Consider the following 15719-nt stretch of genomic DNA (forward strand, 5'->3'; position numbering starts at 1 on the left):
AAAGCTGTAGCGATTTTATACAGAGGAGAGAAACCTAGAACTAGTATTCTTCATGATAATTACTATCTAAGCATCGCTATGAACAGATCTTTGCATACAGTTGTAAGGTTTGATGTGGGAGTTTCCATCGTTGGCATAGCACCATCATTCAGAGAATTCCATAAACACTCCCCGCTGAAACATTCCAAGTCAGTCAAAGAAGTGAAACGACAAAGAGACCGAGAACCGTCTAGGATTCCGGTAAAAAAGATAATAAATACTATGAAAAAGAGAAAAGTCAGATGCAAGCTTAAGTTCATTCTTAAGAAGTACACCCCTAAATCTTCACGATTATACAGCTTCGCGACTGACTTTAAATTATGGTATGTAAGGTATTTACACAGATGCAACTGTTATTTTACTCATTTTGCCACTTTTAATAGACTGACAACAAAGAAGCTGTCACAAAAAAGAAAGCAAACTAGTTGCTGTTGTTCACATAGAATTCAAAACTTAACTTGCGTCACCAAGAGATATTCCGTATCAAGAATAAACCTTCTGAGGTCGGGTGATGTTGAATTAAATCCAGGCCCAGATCAAAATGTGGACAACCAGACCAGACTGTCAGTAGACTCCACAACATTGCTTAACTTTCGATTAGGACAGTTAGGATTGAGAGCTCTTGATGTGGGTGGTGCAGGTGACTGCTTTTTTAGGGCAGTATCACATCAGTTGTATGGTAATCCCAATAGTCACTTTCGCATCAGACAAGCTGCTGTTCACTATCTTAGGCATAACCCTGAACGTTTCATTGAAAGTAATACTCAGAATTCATGGAATGGTTACTTAACAATTATGTCAATGCAAGGTACGTGGTGTGATGCACTAACTGTACAAGCAGTTGCAGAATCACTAAATATACAAATTTATATTATAGAATCAAATGTAAATTTTGGACAGGTAACTTTGATACAGCCACATCATCCATCACAGCAGCAACCAAGAACAATATTTTTAGGTCATGTCGATGAAATACATTATGTATCAACAGTACCAAATAGCTCTTGCTCAGGAAATGAGCACTGTAACAATAAGTATTATAATATCAATAATTTCACCAAGCAAAATGTTCTTTCTGAACAAGTACAAAATAGTAGTTGAAAAAAAAAATACAATTCTGATCTGAAGAATATTAGGATAAGCACTGAGAGCAGTGAAAACAATGAAAAGCAAAGTTCAGTGACTAAACAAAATAAAACGAATGAGCAGAAAAAGAAATGGAATTCTTACATGAGCAATTACAGGCATACCAGAAGGGCTAATAAAAAAAATCAAGGGAATCGAAGAAACAATGAAACGCACAAAAGGAGTCATGCACTTCTGCAAGCCACTGTATTATCAAAATAATCTAATTATGAAGACATGATTGATCATTGATCATTGCTTATACATACTTAAGCAGTTGTGAAATTTAAGCCTGAAAAAATTAAGGCGTAAATTTCACAACTGCTTAAGTTGTGTATAACAACTGCGACGATCAATCATGTCTTCATATCTTTTTGTCAAATATATGGTATTTTATATAGTCACTTGCATCTTCACCATCTATGGGTATATTACGAACTCACAACTTGGTAGCTCAGTTGGTAGAGCACTGCACCAGTATCGCAGATGATCAATCATGTCTTAATAACTTTCTCCACAGTTCAAATATATGTTCTTTCATATATTCACTTGCATAATCTAATTATGTTGGGGAAAGCCATATGTATTCCACTCCCCAAAGTGGAAGGCAATAAAAAGTTGGCCTTTGGTTAATTTGTAAACAAAAACCATTTTTTCCTCTTCTGATGCGATGACATTAACTTTACTGCCAGCTTTCTTCCCTGTGAGAGTCCTCTTGAAGTATTGCACAACTTCGGCTGATCTCCGGTGTAATAGCCACAGGTGACGTCACAAGTCGCTTACCATCGGACTTCGCATAAATATAACACTGATTCATGGTAATTGTGTGGTTCTCGGTAGTTCTCTGGTTCTTCAATCACTTCACTATGGGCAATACCAACCCTATCATCTGCATCAACGAGGCCCACTCATTTCTAACGAAGATTATAAGTTTATCGAAAGGTCCTCAAACAAATCTGACCATGGAACGGCTATGCAAGTGTTACGACGGTGATTGCTGAGGGGCAACAAGGGTAAACGTACAGGGGTCCCGTCGGCACGAGTCTCGCTCCTTGCGTTCACTACCCCAAAGAAGTTCCCCGAAACGGTTTGGCCCAAGATGTTGTCTGCTGAAAATGGCCTGGCAAAGCAAGTGCTCCTTTTCTACCAGAAAAAGGAGGAGAAAGACCTGGAGGTGGTGCCCCAGCATTGCAAAGAGCTGGATAATTATCCTATCCAGTCTCAGTAGTGCTTGAGCAAATTTATGTAGAACATAACAATGTTCCACCAGTGAAGTACTCCCTGAGTGCAAATGCCCGTGAGGCTTTTTTTTAAATTCGCAAAGCCTCAAGATAAGTTGCCAAGCACACAAAGGGCCAGCGTGGAAAAGAAAGCCAACTGCAACAATTCTAAGGGAAACAAACACGTCCTCCACCTTACTCATAAATTTGGAGACAAGGGTAACAAGTCATAAAATTGCCTTGGTAACACAACATGGCAATAACTCTTGTCCAAAGCCTCAAGATTTACAAGGGAATTTTGCACCCGGTGAGTAATAAAATATTGCACATGTACTTGTATGACTAGTTTCTTTGCTTGCTCTTATCGGTTATTTAGCTTTGTTTTCTTTCCAGTAGTTTTCATACCCAAAAAAGTCTTCTGGGGAGGAGGGGAAGTAACATCTCTAGAACCACACACTCATTTTTGGGGGTATTAATTTTGGCATTTGAAAGGACCAGGTTTACAACTGTAACAACATCAATAACTGCAAGATCAGTACTGTACTTACAATTTAAGAGCACGAACGAAAACTTCTCCTATGCTAACATTGTATCAAACTCTTGGTCATGGAACAAGGAAGCCAACATGCATGCCCCTTGACCATTAGCAGAAATGGACTTCACCAGAATTACTCTATTTTTGTAAAAATTTTTATGTGCCCAGTCTTCCATGGTGTCAGAACTTAAAAAAGAAATTCATTTTTAAACCTCCCTGAGTTCCCTTACATGGATGAATTAAGAGAGAAAAGGTATTTGCCATTTACCAGACCATGAAAATATAAACTCCAACTAAAAGTAAAATAATTTGGTGTTTTTAAATTTACCTTTATCATTGGCCAGCAAATTTAATGGCTCTGCTAAGGTGATAAAAGTGGGTGTGGCAAATGAGGATGTTACCCTTGAAATCTTAATTGTGAAAGGGCCATACACAACTGCCCGCCGCGTCTACACAAGCTTTTCCTCGCACTGCCGTCCAAATGTCAATCTGGTCCAAAAGTCCATGCAAGATCTGGCTGCTGCTGGTCTTGGCATATTTAAAGTCATTAACAAACTGAAAATTTTTTTATAAAATGCTGCCCAGTGATGACCTTCAGCAGAAGCTGGCCAAATATAACATCTCTGTGCAAGACTACAAAACAACATTCCTGAAGTATGATGACAAGCTTACTGCAAGCAATATCTTGACAATGTCAGAGGGTCATCCATTTCAAGCTGAACTCAATGCCTTTAGAGAGAGAGCAACATTGTCACCAATGTTGAAATAATACTGTTACATGAAATTATTATGAACAACTTTAATAGAGATTTAATTGACAGAAATTGAGAATACATGTACCTTTCAATAGATATTTATTTAAGGGAAACTGAGAATACTGTGAAATAGACATTTATAAGAGAAATTATGGAAGACGTTGTGTAGATCTAGAAAATATCCGTACTACCCCCACAGAAGGGATTGGAAATTCCAGGACCAGAGGGTAGGGTCTCAGAGACCTAAAAATTCAAAGCAATGTATGAAGCTAAATTGGAATTTCCAGAGGCTTGATGGGGTGATAGGGAAGATGTCTTTCACACTGGGGATATAGATATTTTTTTGGAACTACACATTCACTCAAGAGAAATATTAATACCTGTAAATTGAGACATTTAATTGAAAGAAATTATGAACTGCCTTTGAATAGAAACTGAGAAATTATAAATACCAAAAATTGAGACATTTTTAGAGAAAGAAAGTAAAGACATTTCTTTAAAAGAAAAAAGTTGAATACCAAAAAAAAATATATTTGTTGTAAAATGTTACAGTTTTAAAATATGTTTGAATAATACAATGCAGATACCTGCCACTTAACATGTTATTCATTAGAGATTATTTCTTGCTACCAACACATTCTTCTAGTAGGTATGGCCATTTGAAATCCCATTTATACAGTTCTGGTTGTTAAATTGAATCTTTGCTAAAATTGAAACAAGCATAATTGAAATAATTAAAGATGTTTTTATCTAAGTTAGGCGTAAGAGCAGCCCAAGATGTTGAAAGCCACCAAAAGATACACAACTTTGGTAAACACTTCATTTCTTGTGATAAAACTGCGAATTCATCAACCCGTTGGACACACACTCAATCTTTGACTAATGGGAAATACTGCTGGCGAAGGTATGTGTGCCTGCTCGCTGTTTACTTCCGCTTGAACCAGAAATGAAAAAAAAATTACGTGGAACCACGAGAACCAAGAGAACCAGAAGAACCAAGAGGACAGTGAAAACCACGAGAACCACGAGAACCGAAAAAACCAAGGGAACCACTAGAACCACGAGAACCACAAGAACCAGAAATACACAATTACTGCTACTAAGAGTTATATTATGTGAAGTCCGATAGTATAAGAACCACAAGAACCAGAGAACTACCAAAAACTACACAATTACTGTGACTCAGTGTTACATCCATGCAAAATCTGATAGTGAGCAGCTCATGACGTCAGCTGTGGCTATTACATCGGAGATAAGCCACAACTTCCCACTCTGTCAGGCCAGAAAGAATTGAAATCAGCTGTTTGATGGGTCTTAATGAAGAAAAGGAAATTGTTCGTGCCTTTTTGTCGGTGCTAAAAGACACAAATGGCTCAGCAAAGCCCTCTGTAGACTTAGTTACTCTTAGTAACACACAAAAAACCTCGTAGGGGATGTCTCAGATAATTTCACTTTGGAATGGGTTCCTTACCCGTCGTCGTACAGCAAGACATCTGAGAATGGCCTCCAGCCATAACCTGGACTCCGACCTCATGATGGTACCCACTTGAATCTGGGTGTTAAGGATCTGGGAGGCTTTTACAGGTAAACCTGCAACTCTTCGACGACTAAGGTCATACAGTAGGACAAGCATTGACACGCCAGTGTCGACAAAAAAAATCGATGTCTATGCCAGCATCTCCAGTCCCCTTTAGGCACTCTTTAATTCTTTTGGTCAAAGTGACCTCTTCATTTGCTTTTTCTTCGACATCAACGTCCATTTCTTTGTCCCTTGCAACCATTTCGAGCACTTCTTGTATTGAAAAATTAGCCACCATTTGAAATTAGGTGCCAATGCCATGGATAACCGCTGAACAAAATGAATGGCGAACTTGAGCAATTTTGACCTTGAGATTGCGAGGAAACTAGGGAAAGCGTCGCAGTATTTATTAAAGACACAAGATTATGTGGAAAGTGCTTGGTTACTAGGAATGTCTACGTTCCGTACATTAGGTGGTTGCTTAGGATTGTCTGATGACGAGTTAGAGGATATAGCACATGATGTAGAATTCTTAGAGGATCACATGGATAAAAAACAGTTGTACTTTATTTCTTAGATCGGATTTTTGCATGTGCCTTGACGAACAAAGAGCATCCAGAAATTGAATGGTTGATTGGAAGTGAAACAAAGCTAGAAGAACTCACTAAAGCAGATCATGTCGAGCTGGCTTGGTTACTAGGAATGTCTACATTCCTTAAATTGGCTAGAAGAATGGGGATGTATGAAAAAGAGATAGAATGTATTGCTCATCGTGTACAATTTAAGATGGATCAATAAAAGTAACGGTAAAATCTATTTGTCTCATTATATGTCTACATCACGGGGAGATGCATCAAAAGAAAACAAAACCAACAAGGGGGTGCTTCTATTTGTAAAGTCAATAGAATCCTACGTCGAGGTCCTTTAACGACAGATAAGATAGCTTATGTCCCAAGCATGCTTTTGTCTGGGCCTGCACCGGGGTTTGGGAAACTTGGAAGCTTATTGGGTAAACAAGTATTCAAAGGTGTCATGGATAATGTGACACATTATAAGAAAAGGCGACAATAACTTTTGGGGGTAGATCAACATGCCTCTGCAGTGGAGACAATGTCTGCGACACTTTCATTATCACATAATCGCATACCTTTGTTGTAAAATTGAAAACATGGTCTATACAAAGAAAGACAGAATTCTTTACAAATGGGTTCCTCAAAGTTGTGACGTGATGTTGTATGACTATCTAGTAAGACCCAAAGTCTATCCATTCTCGGATCGGATTTTTCATCTCATGGTATTCATGAGAGTTTATAGGGGAAAGTGTACTTATACGACATGGAATTATTTGTATACACAGTACCTTTCCAAGTATTGGATCACGTACTACTGTTAGACTATGGTGTTCATTGCTGCTTCTTGAAAGCTATGAAAAGATATCATGTCTAAGAAAAAGAAGAGAAAAGAATCCGCAGACTACGAAACACCAGGTATGGTCAAAAGTTAGGGTGGTGTCGCACCGTATGCAAAAGCACAAAGAATCTCTACTTCTCAAGCCAGGAAAGAGTTAGAAAAAATTTAGCGTATACCTTACACAAACCTGGACAGTGGCGTGGTGAGTTCTTACCCGTACTGGTCTATAACACCAACAAACAATGGGTCGCGGATTTGATCAAAGTGTGAGCCATTACCAAACAGAATAAAGGGTATCGATACATGTTGGTGGTGATCGATGCCTTTTCAAAATACGCATTGGCACAACCAATTAAAAAGAAAACGGGAAAAGAGGTGACGGAAGCCTTTGGTAGAATTTCAAAAGAAGCCCAAGGCAGAAAACCTCAAAAGTTAGAGACAGATGCAGGAAAAGAATTTTACAGCAGTACATTTCAAGAGTTTGTAAAGTCACATGGAATTCATCACTTTTCTACACATGGAGATGCCAAAGCCAGTGTGGCAGAAATATTTATTCATACATTGAAATCCAAATTGAACCGATATTTCACAGCCGCCAATACCTTGAAATACGTGGATGTGTTTCCAAAACTGGTGGATCAATACAACCGCACCTTTCATCGGAGTATTCAAACCACCCTTGCCAAAGTCACACCGGCTCAGAGGGAATAAGTAGGGAATCATTTGTAAGGTAAATGGCAGAAAAAAAAGAAACCTGCGTTTGAAGTAGGAGATAAAGTACGATTGAATAAAAAATTTCGTACGTTCAAGAAAAGTTATTAGAGAGTTTTAGATCCGAGTTTACCTCGAACCTCTAACCTCTGGAGGTCACGTGACAAGCCCTTCGCGTCACGTTTGAGGTTGTCATTTACCTGAAAGCTTTTAGCGTATAATTCTTGTTTTATCCCACGTAACGATACGAAAATCTTGTGGAGCAAGTCTTTATTCATTAACAGAGGCACAAATTCGGGCGAAATGCTAACTTTGGTAAATGCTATTGAATCTTGAAAACAAGTGCCATTCATTGCTGCTAATTCAAAATGGCGGCCGTAAATTTGCAAGAAGAACTATGTAAGAATTTACAGCTCTTTACTGCTAGATAACCCAGTGTTACCGTAAATTTCTTTTGTTTTCACTGATAGATATTTCTTGTATTTCTACATGGAAAAATAAATTTAGAATGGCTCCATTTCGTTGGCCAGAGGCTCGACACAAGCTGGCACTTGCCAAGGAAGTAGCTCAACACAACCCCGAGAAACCTGATGAGTGGGAAGCAGTAGCTAAGAGACTCGGCAAAGCATTTTCTACGGTTCATGTACCGTTGAGCTTAAGGGAAGAGGCTGCCGTGAAAAAATGGATCGGATTTTAACCAAATACAAAGAAGAAGACATGAAAGCTTTAAAGAGGTAAGTTTGCTGTGGGTTGACTTGTTTATACTCACAACTGAGCAAAACGTTCAACCCTTTGTTTTCATTAGTCACAATTACAAATGTACGAAAAGTCCATATGTTTGTTTCTCGTATTGCTTTCCTTTTCAATAATCTGGCTCTTCTAATGGTCAAATGTACAATCTGTCACGAAAATAAATTTTCATCCAAAACATGATTTATGGCCTTCAGATTTGCTTAAGCTTATAATTTGATACTGTGTAATGGAGTATAAAACCAAACTGAAATTTTGACTCTGGCCTACACTATTCACGCTATTATTTAACTTGATTCAGGGCAAATCCAATCCTTTATTATCATAAATTTTACAATTTACAATTTTTACAATTTTCCTGATTAGCTCCTGCCTCCTCATTTAGGTTTTATACAACACTGGCTCTCCTTTATTTTGGATTTGTGATACCAGGTTTGTAATGGGTTTACGGAGGTCTTGGATACAAGCACAGACACAAGTGCGGGCATATCAAACAGCGATGTCAGAACAAGCTGATGAGTGCCAGAATTCAGTTAAGGTCCCACCACCAGCCACTTTCTATTAGATCACAATGAATAAATACTTAGCAACAGAACTTTATTAGACTTTGTAGCCGGATACTTTTTGGGAACAGCCAATGATCTACTTCAAAACATTCTGACTGCACTGATCAAACATACTACAACGTGACTGTAGTGTTTTTATTATTTTTTATGATTTTGAAGATCAGGCACAGAGGAAGAATTCACTGAGTTACAACAGTTATGTGAGGATATCTTAGTGTATAGAAGAGATATGATAGAGATGAGACAGATAGAAAAGGAATCAAGAAAGAAAAGGGAGCAGGAAGATAAAAGGAAAGGGGAGGAGATGCGGCAGGCAGCGGTAGAAAGACTAGCAAGTTAATATCCAATTCAATATTATTTTATGCAAACAAGCGTAGGTTATAGTGATGATATCCATAAGGACTGTTTTTCTTTTGCTGTTTTACAGTCTTTACACAATTTTCTGACAGTTCCTGTTTTACTTGGTGGTTCATGATGTGATGTGATTGAGCACCATATAATTTAAGTGCCAAATTTGTCACTTGACAGTTTGTAGTTTTAACCCAGTTTGAATAGAACCCATGAAATGCAGAATAACAAAATTGCTTTCATTTTAGAGCGCCGTAGTGATGCTGGCACATCAGGTGGTGCCACGTTGGATGTGTCTAGTAGTGGGTTAGATGAAGAAATTCCTTCAAAAGGTAACCTTTGTGAAATCTAGCAAACTATTATTCCAACTTCTCTGAATGATTGGTTGCCATAAATACAGTATATGAAATTGATTTTCTCTTTTTACTGGGGGCCATGAAAGGAAAGTAATGTGTGGTGTAATAAACAAAATGTTTGTTTGATGAAATCCATATATATAATATATATATATTTTTATTTAAGCATATTTGAGAGTCTGCCTCAAGAGCTTGACTGCTCATCTATGGGACTCAATAGATCCATAATTTTAATGTGGTTGCTCAGTTTTCTGCCACACTGTGATTACATATTTCCATCTCCTTCCCCACTCCTGGGGGGAGAGGGGGGCTTGATGCTTTGGTTGTTCTTTTATATAAATAAATACAATAAATAAATTCTTTTCTTTCTTTTGTAATTTATTTCTGCAGGAACCAAAAAGAAAGTTGCCAGGTCAAGCAGAAAGTCAGCAATTGAAATGCTGTCAGAAAAGTACAAAGAGAAGGCAAAACTGAAAGACAAAGAGCTGGAAGTGAGAAAGATGGAGCTGGATCTTCAGAAACAAAAGTACGAAGATGAAGCTGAAGAAAGGAAGCCTTTGTTCTCCATGCTTCGAGAACAATTGAAAAAATAAATCATTTTGTCTTTAGTTGCTCTTGAAGCATAAGCTCTTACTTCTGCTTCATATTCATACTTCTGTTTTACTTTATTGACACCCTTTAAACATAATTTGTCTTCACTGGAGGAAAAGAAAATAAAACATTCATCTTCTCTTGTTTTATTTCACTCCTGTTGCTATTTACATAAATAAAATAATTATAGGTAGAAAGACCAAGTAAACATGGTCAGAGGTTGGATAGGTAGGTTTCCAGGGGTGGCGGCTCTAAACTAAAATAAGTGGTTGGCTGTGAGCCATATAAACAGGTGTGACAATTGATAAGAATACATGCAACTAAATAATATTTACCCACAGGCTGTAAAAGGATCTTTAAGTTCTTTTTAAAGTCTAAATATGCAAAATTTTGGCAGATTTTACCAAAACCCCATTCCACACTTGTCCGAACTCTGCTCATTCTCGTATTAAATTCCTGCTCATCATCTGTAAGGTGTGCTTGATGGAATGGAGCAATAATGTTCTGTGTAATGCCATAGGCAGGATCCCCATAAATGACATATGGCTCTCCATTGGGTTGAACAAATCGACGCAGTTTAGCTGACAGGCCACTCACCCCAAGCATGAAGGCATCATGTCGGCAACCCTCTATAGGACCAAACATATGGGCTATCATGCCATTTGGGGCTTAAACAGACTAAAGAGTAAATGAAACAAATATTTGTAAATGAAGTATAAAGTTGTATGACAACATCCTATATATCTTTCCTGACTGAAGTTACATTCCTTTTGCTTGGCCCTAGGAACTTGGTTTGGAAGTAGTGTTATTTCAGATTTTACCAAACAACCTTTATTGAATTAGATCTTATACCTTCCTTTGGTATCTAGCCTCCTTTACAGATCTTTAAAGAGTACAACAAGAGAAGCTCTTTATTTTATTCATTTCTTGCAGATTCACCTCACTAAATTAGAAATACCAGGGTTGCCCCCACTAATGAAGATGTATAAACAGTATATACAAGTCTAAAAATAATGTGTTCTAATTATCCTTGGTAAGGATAGTATTAGATGGGTTTCTTATGGTGAAAGGGAACCCAACTCCCTCTCCTGCATTACTTGCCTGGAGTGCCTTCCCAGGAGACTCACAGAGAATATTTTTGTCAAGTCAAGGAAGTTTGCTTTCTTTCGTTTAACACCTTTTACATACCTGGAATTTTAAGCAGTGTGTTCTCTTATGACCACTGAACATAATTCGTTGAATGCGGACAGTACGAGCTATTGGTCGGGGGGTCCCATCGATGAAACCCCAACACCCAGTAAGAGGAGCTCCTTTTTCGTGAACAGCCTCAGCAAAAGCTTCAGGATCAAGCCATACCAGGTCAAGACTATCTAAGAGGTGGTGGAATCTGTCATAGATATCATCCATAATCTGAAATCCATGGAAAGTAGTACAGCAGTATGCTTGTGTTAGTTTGTTTTTTTTTTCTTTTTTTTTATGAAGTGGGTTGTTTGGAACCACATGTGGGACAATCATTTTAATTACTCTAATTGCAAAGAGAGTGGGGAGCACGGTTGGTGCAGTCGTGAGAGCACTCACCTTCCACCAATGTGGCCTTGGTTCAATTCCCAGACTCGGCATCATAAGTGGGCTGAGTTTGTTGATTCTCCTTTCTGCTCCAAGAGGTTTTTCTCCGGGTACTCCGCTTTTCCCCTCTCCCAAAAACCAACATTTGATTTGATTTGATTTGTAATTAGGGATTTGATAATTAGATTTGTAATTTGAATAATTATTGTGATGTGCAGATGAAAATTATCATATTGATATCTGTGCAACATAAGGGAATAAATATTATCATTATAACTAAAGAGTTATTCCAGTGAATAGGATGAGTTAAATTTTTCCCTCAACTTGACTTCGTAGTCTAAAACAAACAAAACTGAAGCAAGCAACACAAAATGTGCTGCAAGACTCTCTTCACCCCTAGTCAAATTCAAGAATGGTAAAATGAAAGGGGAATACAGGCAACTTCTACAGGGAAGACGAATGGACAGAGCAACAATTTTACCTTGTTAAATATCAAGCTCAGTTCTGATACTGTTCACCCGAAAACAGGCACCAGACCACTCCATCGATTAGGATACGCCAATCTTCTTAAAAGAATCATCAGTGCCTCCATCCCAGTAGCAATAGTCCCTTGACTGCAAATGTAATTGGCTGGCAGTTGTAACGCGTCCCGGAGTCTTTCCATATCTCCTTTTGGAAATCTGAGATTGAGGGTGAGGATTTATATATATATATGTATATATATATATATATATATATATATATGTATATATATGTATATATATATACAACTAGCTGAAGTCGAGATTACAAGCATAAAACTTGGCCGTTCAAGAAAAGACAAAAGGCAAAGAATTTGTACCTAAACATGGCCTCACACTGAATATCAGGTATATCCTAGAGATTAATACGGGGGTAGTTTGCATCGTTTTCTTGTGGAAACATGAATTCCAGCAACAGTTCATCCAAGTTGTCTTCACTGCTACTTGAGACATCACTGCTGTCTTGCCACAGCATCACATCTACGATACCATCAAAGTTTTTTCTGGTGGACACAATTTTTAATGCCAAGACTTTGTTTACCAATGCATAAAACTTAGTAATAAAATCACATTTGTCGAAAAATGTTAAAAGTTCTGAAAAACAAATAGAAACTAACCTTGCAGCTGCCGCCATTTTGGATGATATTACCCAGAATCCACCTCTTATGTTTTGAACGTCAAACCGCAAACGGGTAACCGCAAACTGCGGTTAGAGGTTCGCGGTAAACTCGGATCTAAAACTCTCTATTTACCCAGTTGAACAGAAGAAGTGTTTGAAATTCGTAAAGTGGTGCCTGGATTTGTGACGAACTATAAAGTACGAGAATTAGATGACACACCTCTCCAAGGCACATTTTATAAGTGGGATTTACAAGAGGTCCACGTAGACGTATTTGCGAGTGGAAAGAGTATTAAAGAGGCAGAAGGATAAATTGTTGGTAAAGTGGAAAAGATACCCTAGCAAATATAATAGCTGGATTCAAAAGAAAGATTTAGAGTAAAGCTTGTCCTGGTACATGACACATCATTATCGGAGGAAGTCTAAGACGGTTTAAAGTCTATCTACCTGCAGGAGAAAAGTGGGGGGGGGTACCCTCATGCGTTGGAATGCCCCACCACATTTAATTGGAAGTTGGGGTGGTTCCTCAACGGGTGCTGGTGTGAAAGATATGGTAAAAGATGTGGCCAAAGGTGTAGGAGGAGGGGTTAAAGAGACGTTCACCAAAGCATCTCCATCAGAATTACCACACGGTATCCGGTCACTTCGCAAACGTGTCACTTCGCAAACTGTCAGTTCGCAAATGTCCTCAGTCGATTCGCAAACGCATCCCAGTCTATTCGCAAACGAGAGAAGAGAATCACGTTACTTTTAATCATTATAAATGATGAATTGATTGCGTGACTCGACTGATCGACGAGCAATGTAGAAAAATACACGCACAGTATCACTTTATTAAACCACTAAATGATCTACTAAACTATTCTCTAGTATTTACAAATATTTACAAATGTGATGGTTTCTGTGTGATTGACGACAACCGTGTAAGCTGGAACGCACGAAGTGAAGACAGGGTATTGAATACATATCCAAGATAGATGTAAAAGAGGAACAAGACACAAATTTACATCTATCTATGCTTCGATCGAAACCGCCTTAGAGTTGTTGAAGAATTAGACGTATTAACTGCTAAACGCTAATAATAATGTACAACTACTTAGTTTTCCACAGCAACAAGAAATGTATTTGATTTGAAGGCAATAACAGTCCCAAAGAAAGAACACTGTGTCGGAGGAAAAGGAGGATTGCAATGCCGTCCCAAGCGTAACAAGTCGCGTAACAACAGAAGCAAACAAAACCCAAACTCCAACGGGTGATAAATGTGAAACCATGAAATTGCACAATTAGCCATAATATTTCATAAATATAGTGCATAACTCTGTATGAAGAATGGAAGTGTAATTATAAACTAAACTTAACTATTAGACTCTCAATTTGTTACTTATAAAGAAAAACCATGCAACAGCACCCATCAATCTACCCATCACATCTCTAAACTTCACAAATGTGCCAGTTCGCCGACATCAGAAATTAGAGTATTTGTGGGAGTTTATGGCATTCTCTTTTCTCATCTGAAAAATCAAATAAATAACTGCTCCATATGATATATCTTTCAAGTATTGTTTGTCTAAAAAGATTCTTTCTGAGTTTTTTTTTTGATCGAAGGTTCAGTATCTTCGAATACCGGTCACTTCACAAACGTATCTTCGATGTCCGTTTTTAAATATCTCGGCTAATACTGGACCAATTTCGGCAAAAAACGGCTTGTTTTAAAGATCGTGTTAAACCAAATTGTTTTGAATCTGTCATTGTGACGCGCCATAAAAAAATAGTATGATATCCGTGTCCAAAAATCCACTAAGTTCAAATTTGGTGGACGCCATTTCTATTGTTACGTCGAAAACAATACGCTTCAAAGTCTTTTGTGCACAATTGATGTGATATTGATGTCATGATTACGATTGGCAATTAGTCCAGAACAATAGATGCCAGGACTGTAAACAGATCAATTAACTTTGCCCTCCCAAAAGAATGCTTTCACATGTGTCAAAGTAACCAATAAGCAGGTTTTTATTGAATTTTTCGATCCGCTACACGGGTATATAAGGGGCTACCTTGAAGCCCATTTCTTACCATTATTCAACCATTCAACTCAATACGAGCATACTTTTAAAATGTCTTCAGTGTATCTTTGTTTATCGTGTGATCGTCCTGTCACCACAAGGCAACAGGCATTGCTGTGTGACAGCTGTGGCAACTGGTGCCATAGAACTTGTGGAACGGGAATAAGCCAGGACCAATACCGATCAGCTGTTAGATTGGATCAAAGCATTGATTGGAAATGCATGATCTGTTCAGTGGATTTTAATCCAAATTTGACCGGCTTGAGTTTTAGATAATGCAGTGAATAGGAATGGGTTAATGTTGTGTTAGAATATATTATAGCTTGTCATTAACGAAATTATGCTGTTCGTTTCCAGACCCAATGGACACAATGATCAATAATGGCCTGTCTGAAGATGAAATTATGGCAGGTAAGAAATATAGATCATTGATAAATATTTAGGTTATAGTTACGTACTCACTTACTGGTTATTAACTAATTACTTAGTAACTTACCAGTTAGATAGTTACTTAGCTAACTAGATAGTTACATAGTTAATGGGCTAGTTACTTAGTGACCTAATTAGATAGTTCCATACTTTATTGAGATAGTTACTTACTTAGTAACTTAGTTAGATAGTTACTTAGTAAATGGGATAGTTACTTCCTTAGTTAGCCATGGTAAGTAATAATTATTTAAACAATATATGAATACTGTTGAAGAATAATACAAATGATGTATGTATGGACAATTCAAAACACTATAATGAGTTATTCATGTGTTACAATATTATCAAAATTCAGCAGGGACACCAGATGAGCTGGCCATAGAGGGGTCTTCCGATCAAGTTGAATCAGAGGATGAGTTTTCCGGTGATGATGAATCCGAAGGTGAGTCATAATTATTATAAACTTAGTATATCAATAATGTTACTCACATGGACCTTTGCAAACAGTACACCATGGCAGATTAGTATTAGTAATTATTAGTTAAATTGTGCTGCTTCATTGTATTGTTTGCTATTTTTACTTAGTGCTATTCTGT

At 37.7% G+C, this 15719-nt stretch overlaps 1 protein-coding gene and 1 pseudogene across 1 annotated transcript; one reads left to right on the forward strand and one right to left on the reverse strand.

The window, feature by feature from the left end:
- Positions 1 to 7510: 7510 nt before the first annotated feature.
- On the forward strand, positions 7511 to 10189 carry LOC131778656 (uncharacterized). The gene is given in 6 exon segments (XM_066163528.1): positions 7511 to 7629; positions 7822 to 7961; positions 7964 to 8048; positions 8790 to 8969; positions 9177 to 9310; positions 9725 to 10189. Coding segments are annotated over 5 exon segments (741 nt in total). The 5' UTR covers positions 7511 to 7629; position 7822; the 3' UTR covers positions 9928 to 10189.
- LOC131787030 (uncharacterized) lies at positions 10056 to 12692 on the reverse strand (annotated as a pseudogene).
- Between the last annotated feature and the right edge of the window lie 3027 nt (positions 12693 to 15719).

Source organism: Pocillopora verrucosa, chromosome 3 (genome assembly GCF_036669915.1).
Source record: "Pocillopora verrucosa isolate sample1 chromosome 3, ASM3666991v2, whole genome shotgun sequence".
In the NCBI taxonomy this organism is placed as follows: Eukaryota; Metazoa; Cnidaria; class Anthozoa; order Scleractinia; family Pocilloporidae; genus Pocillopora; species Pocillopora verrucosa.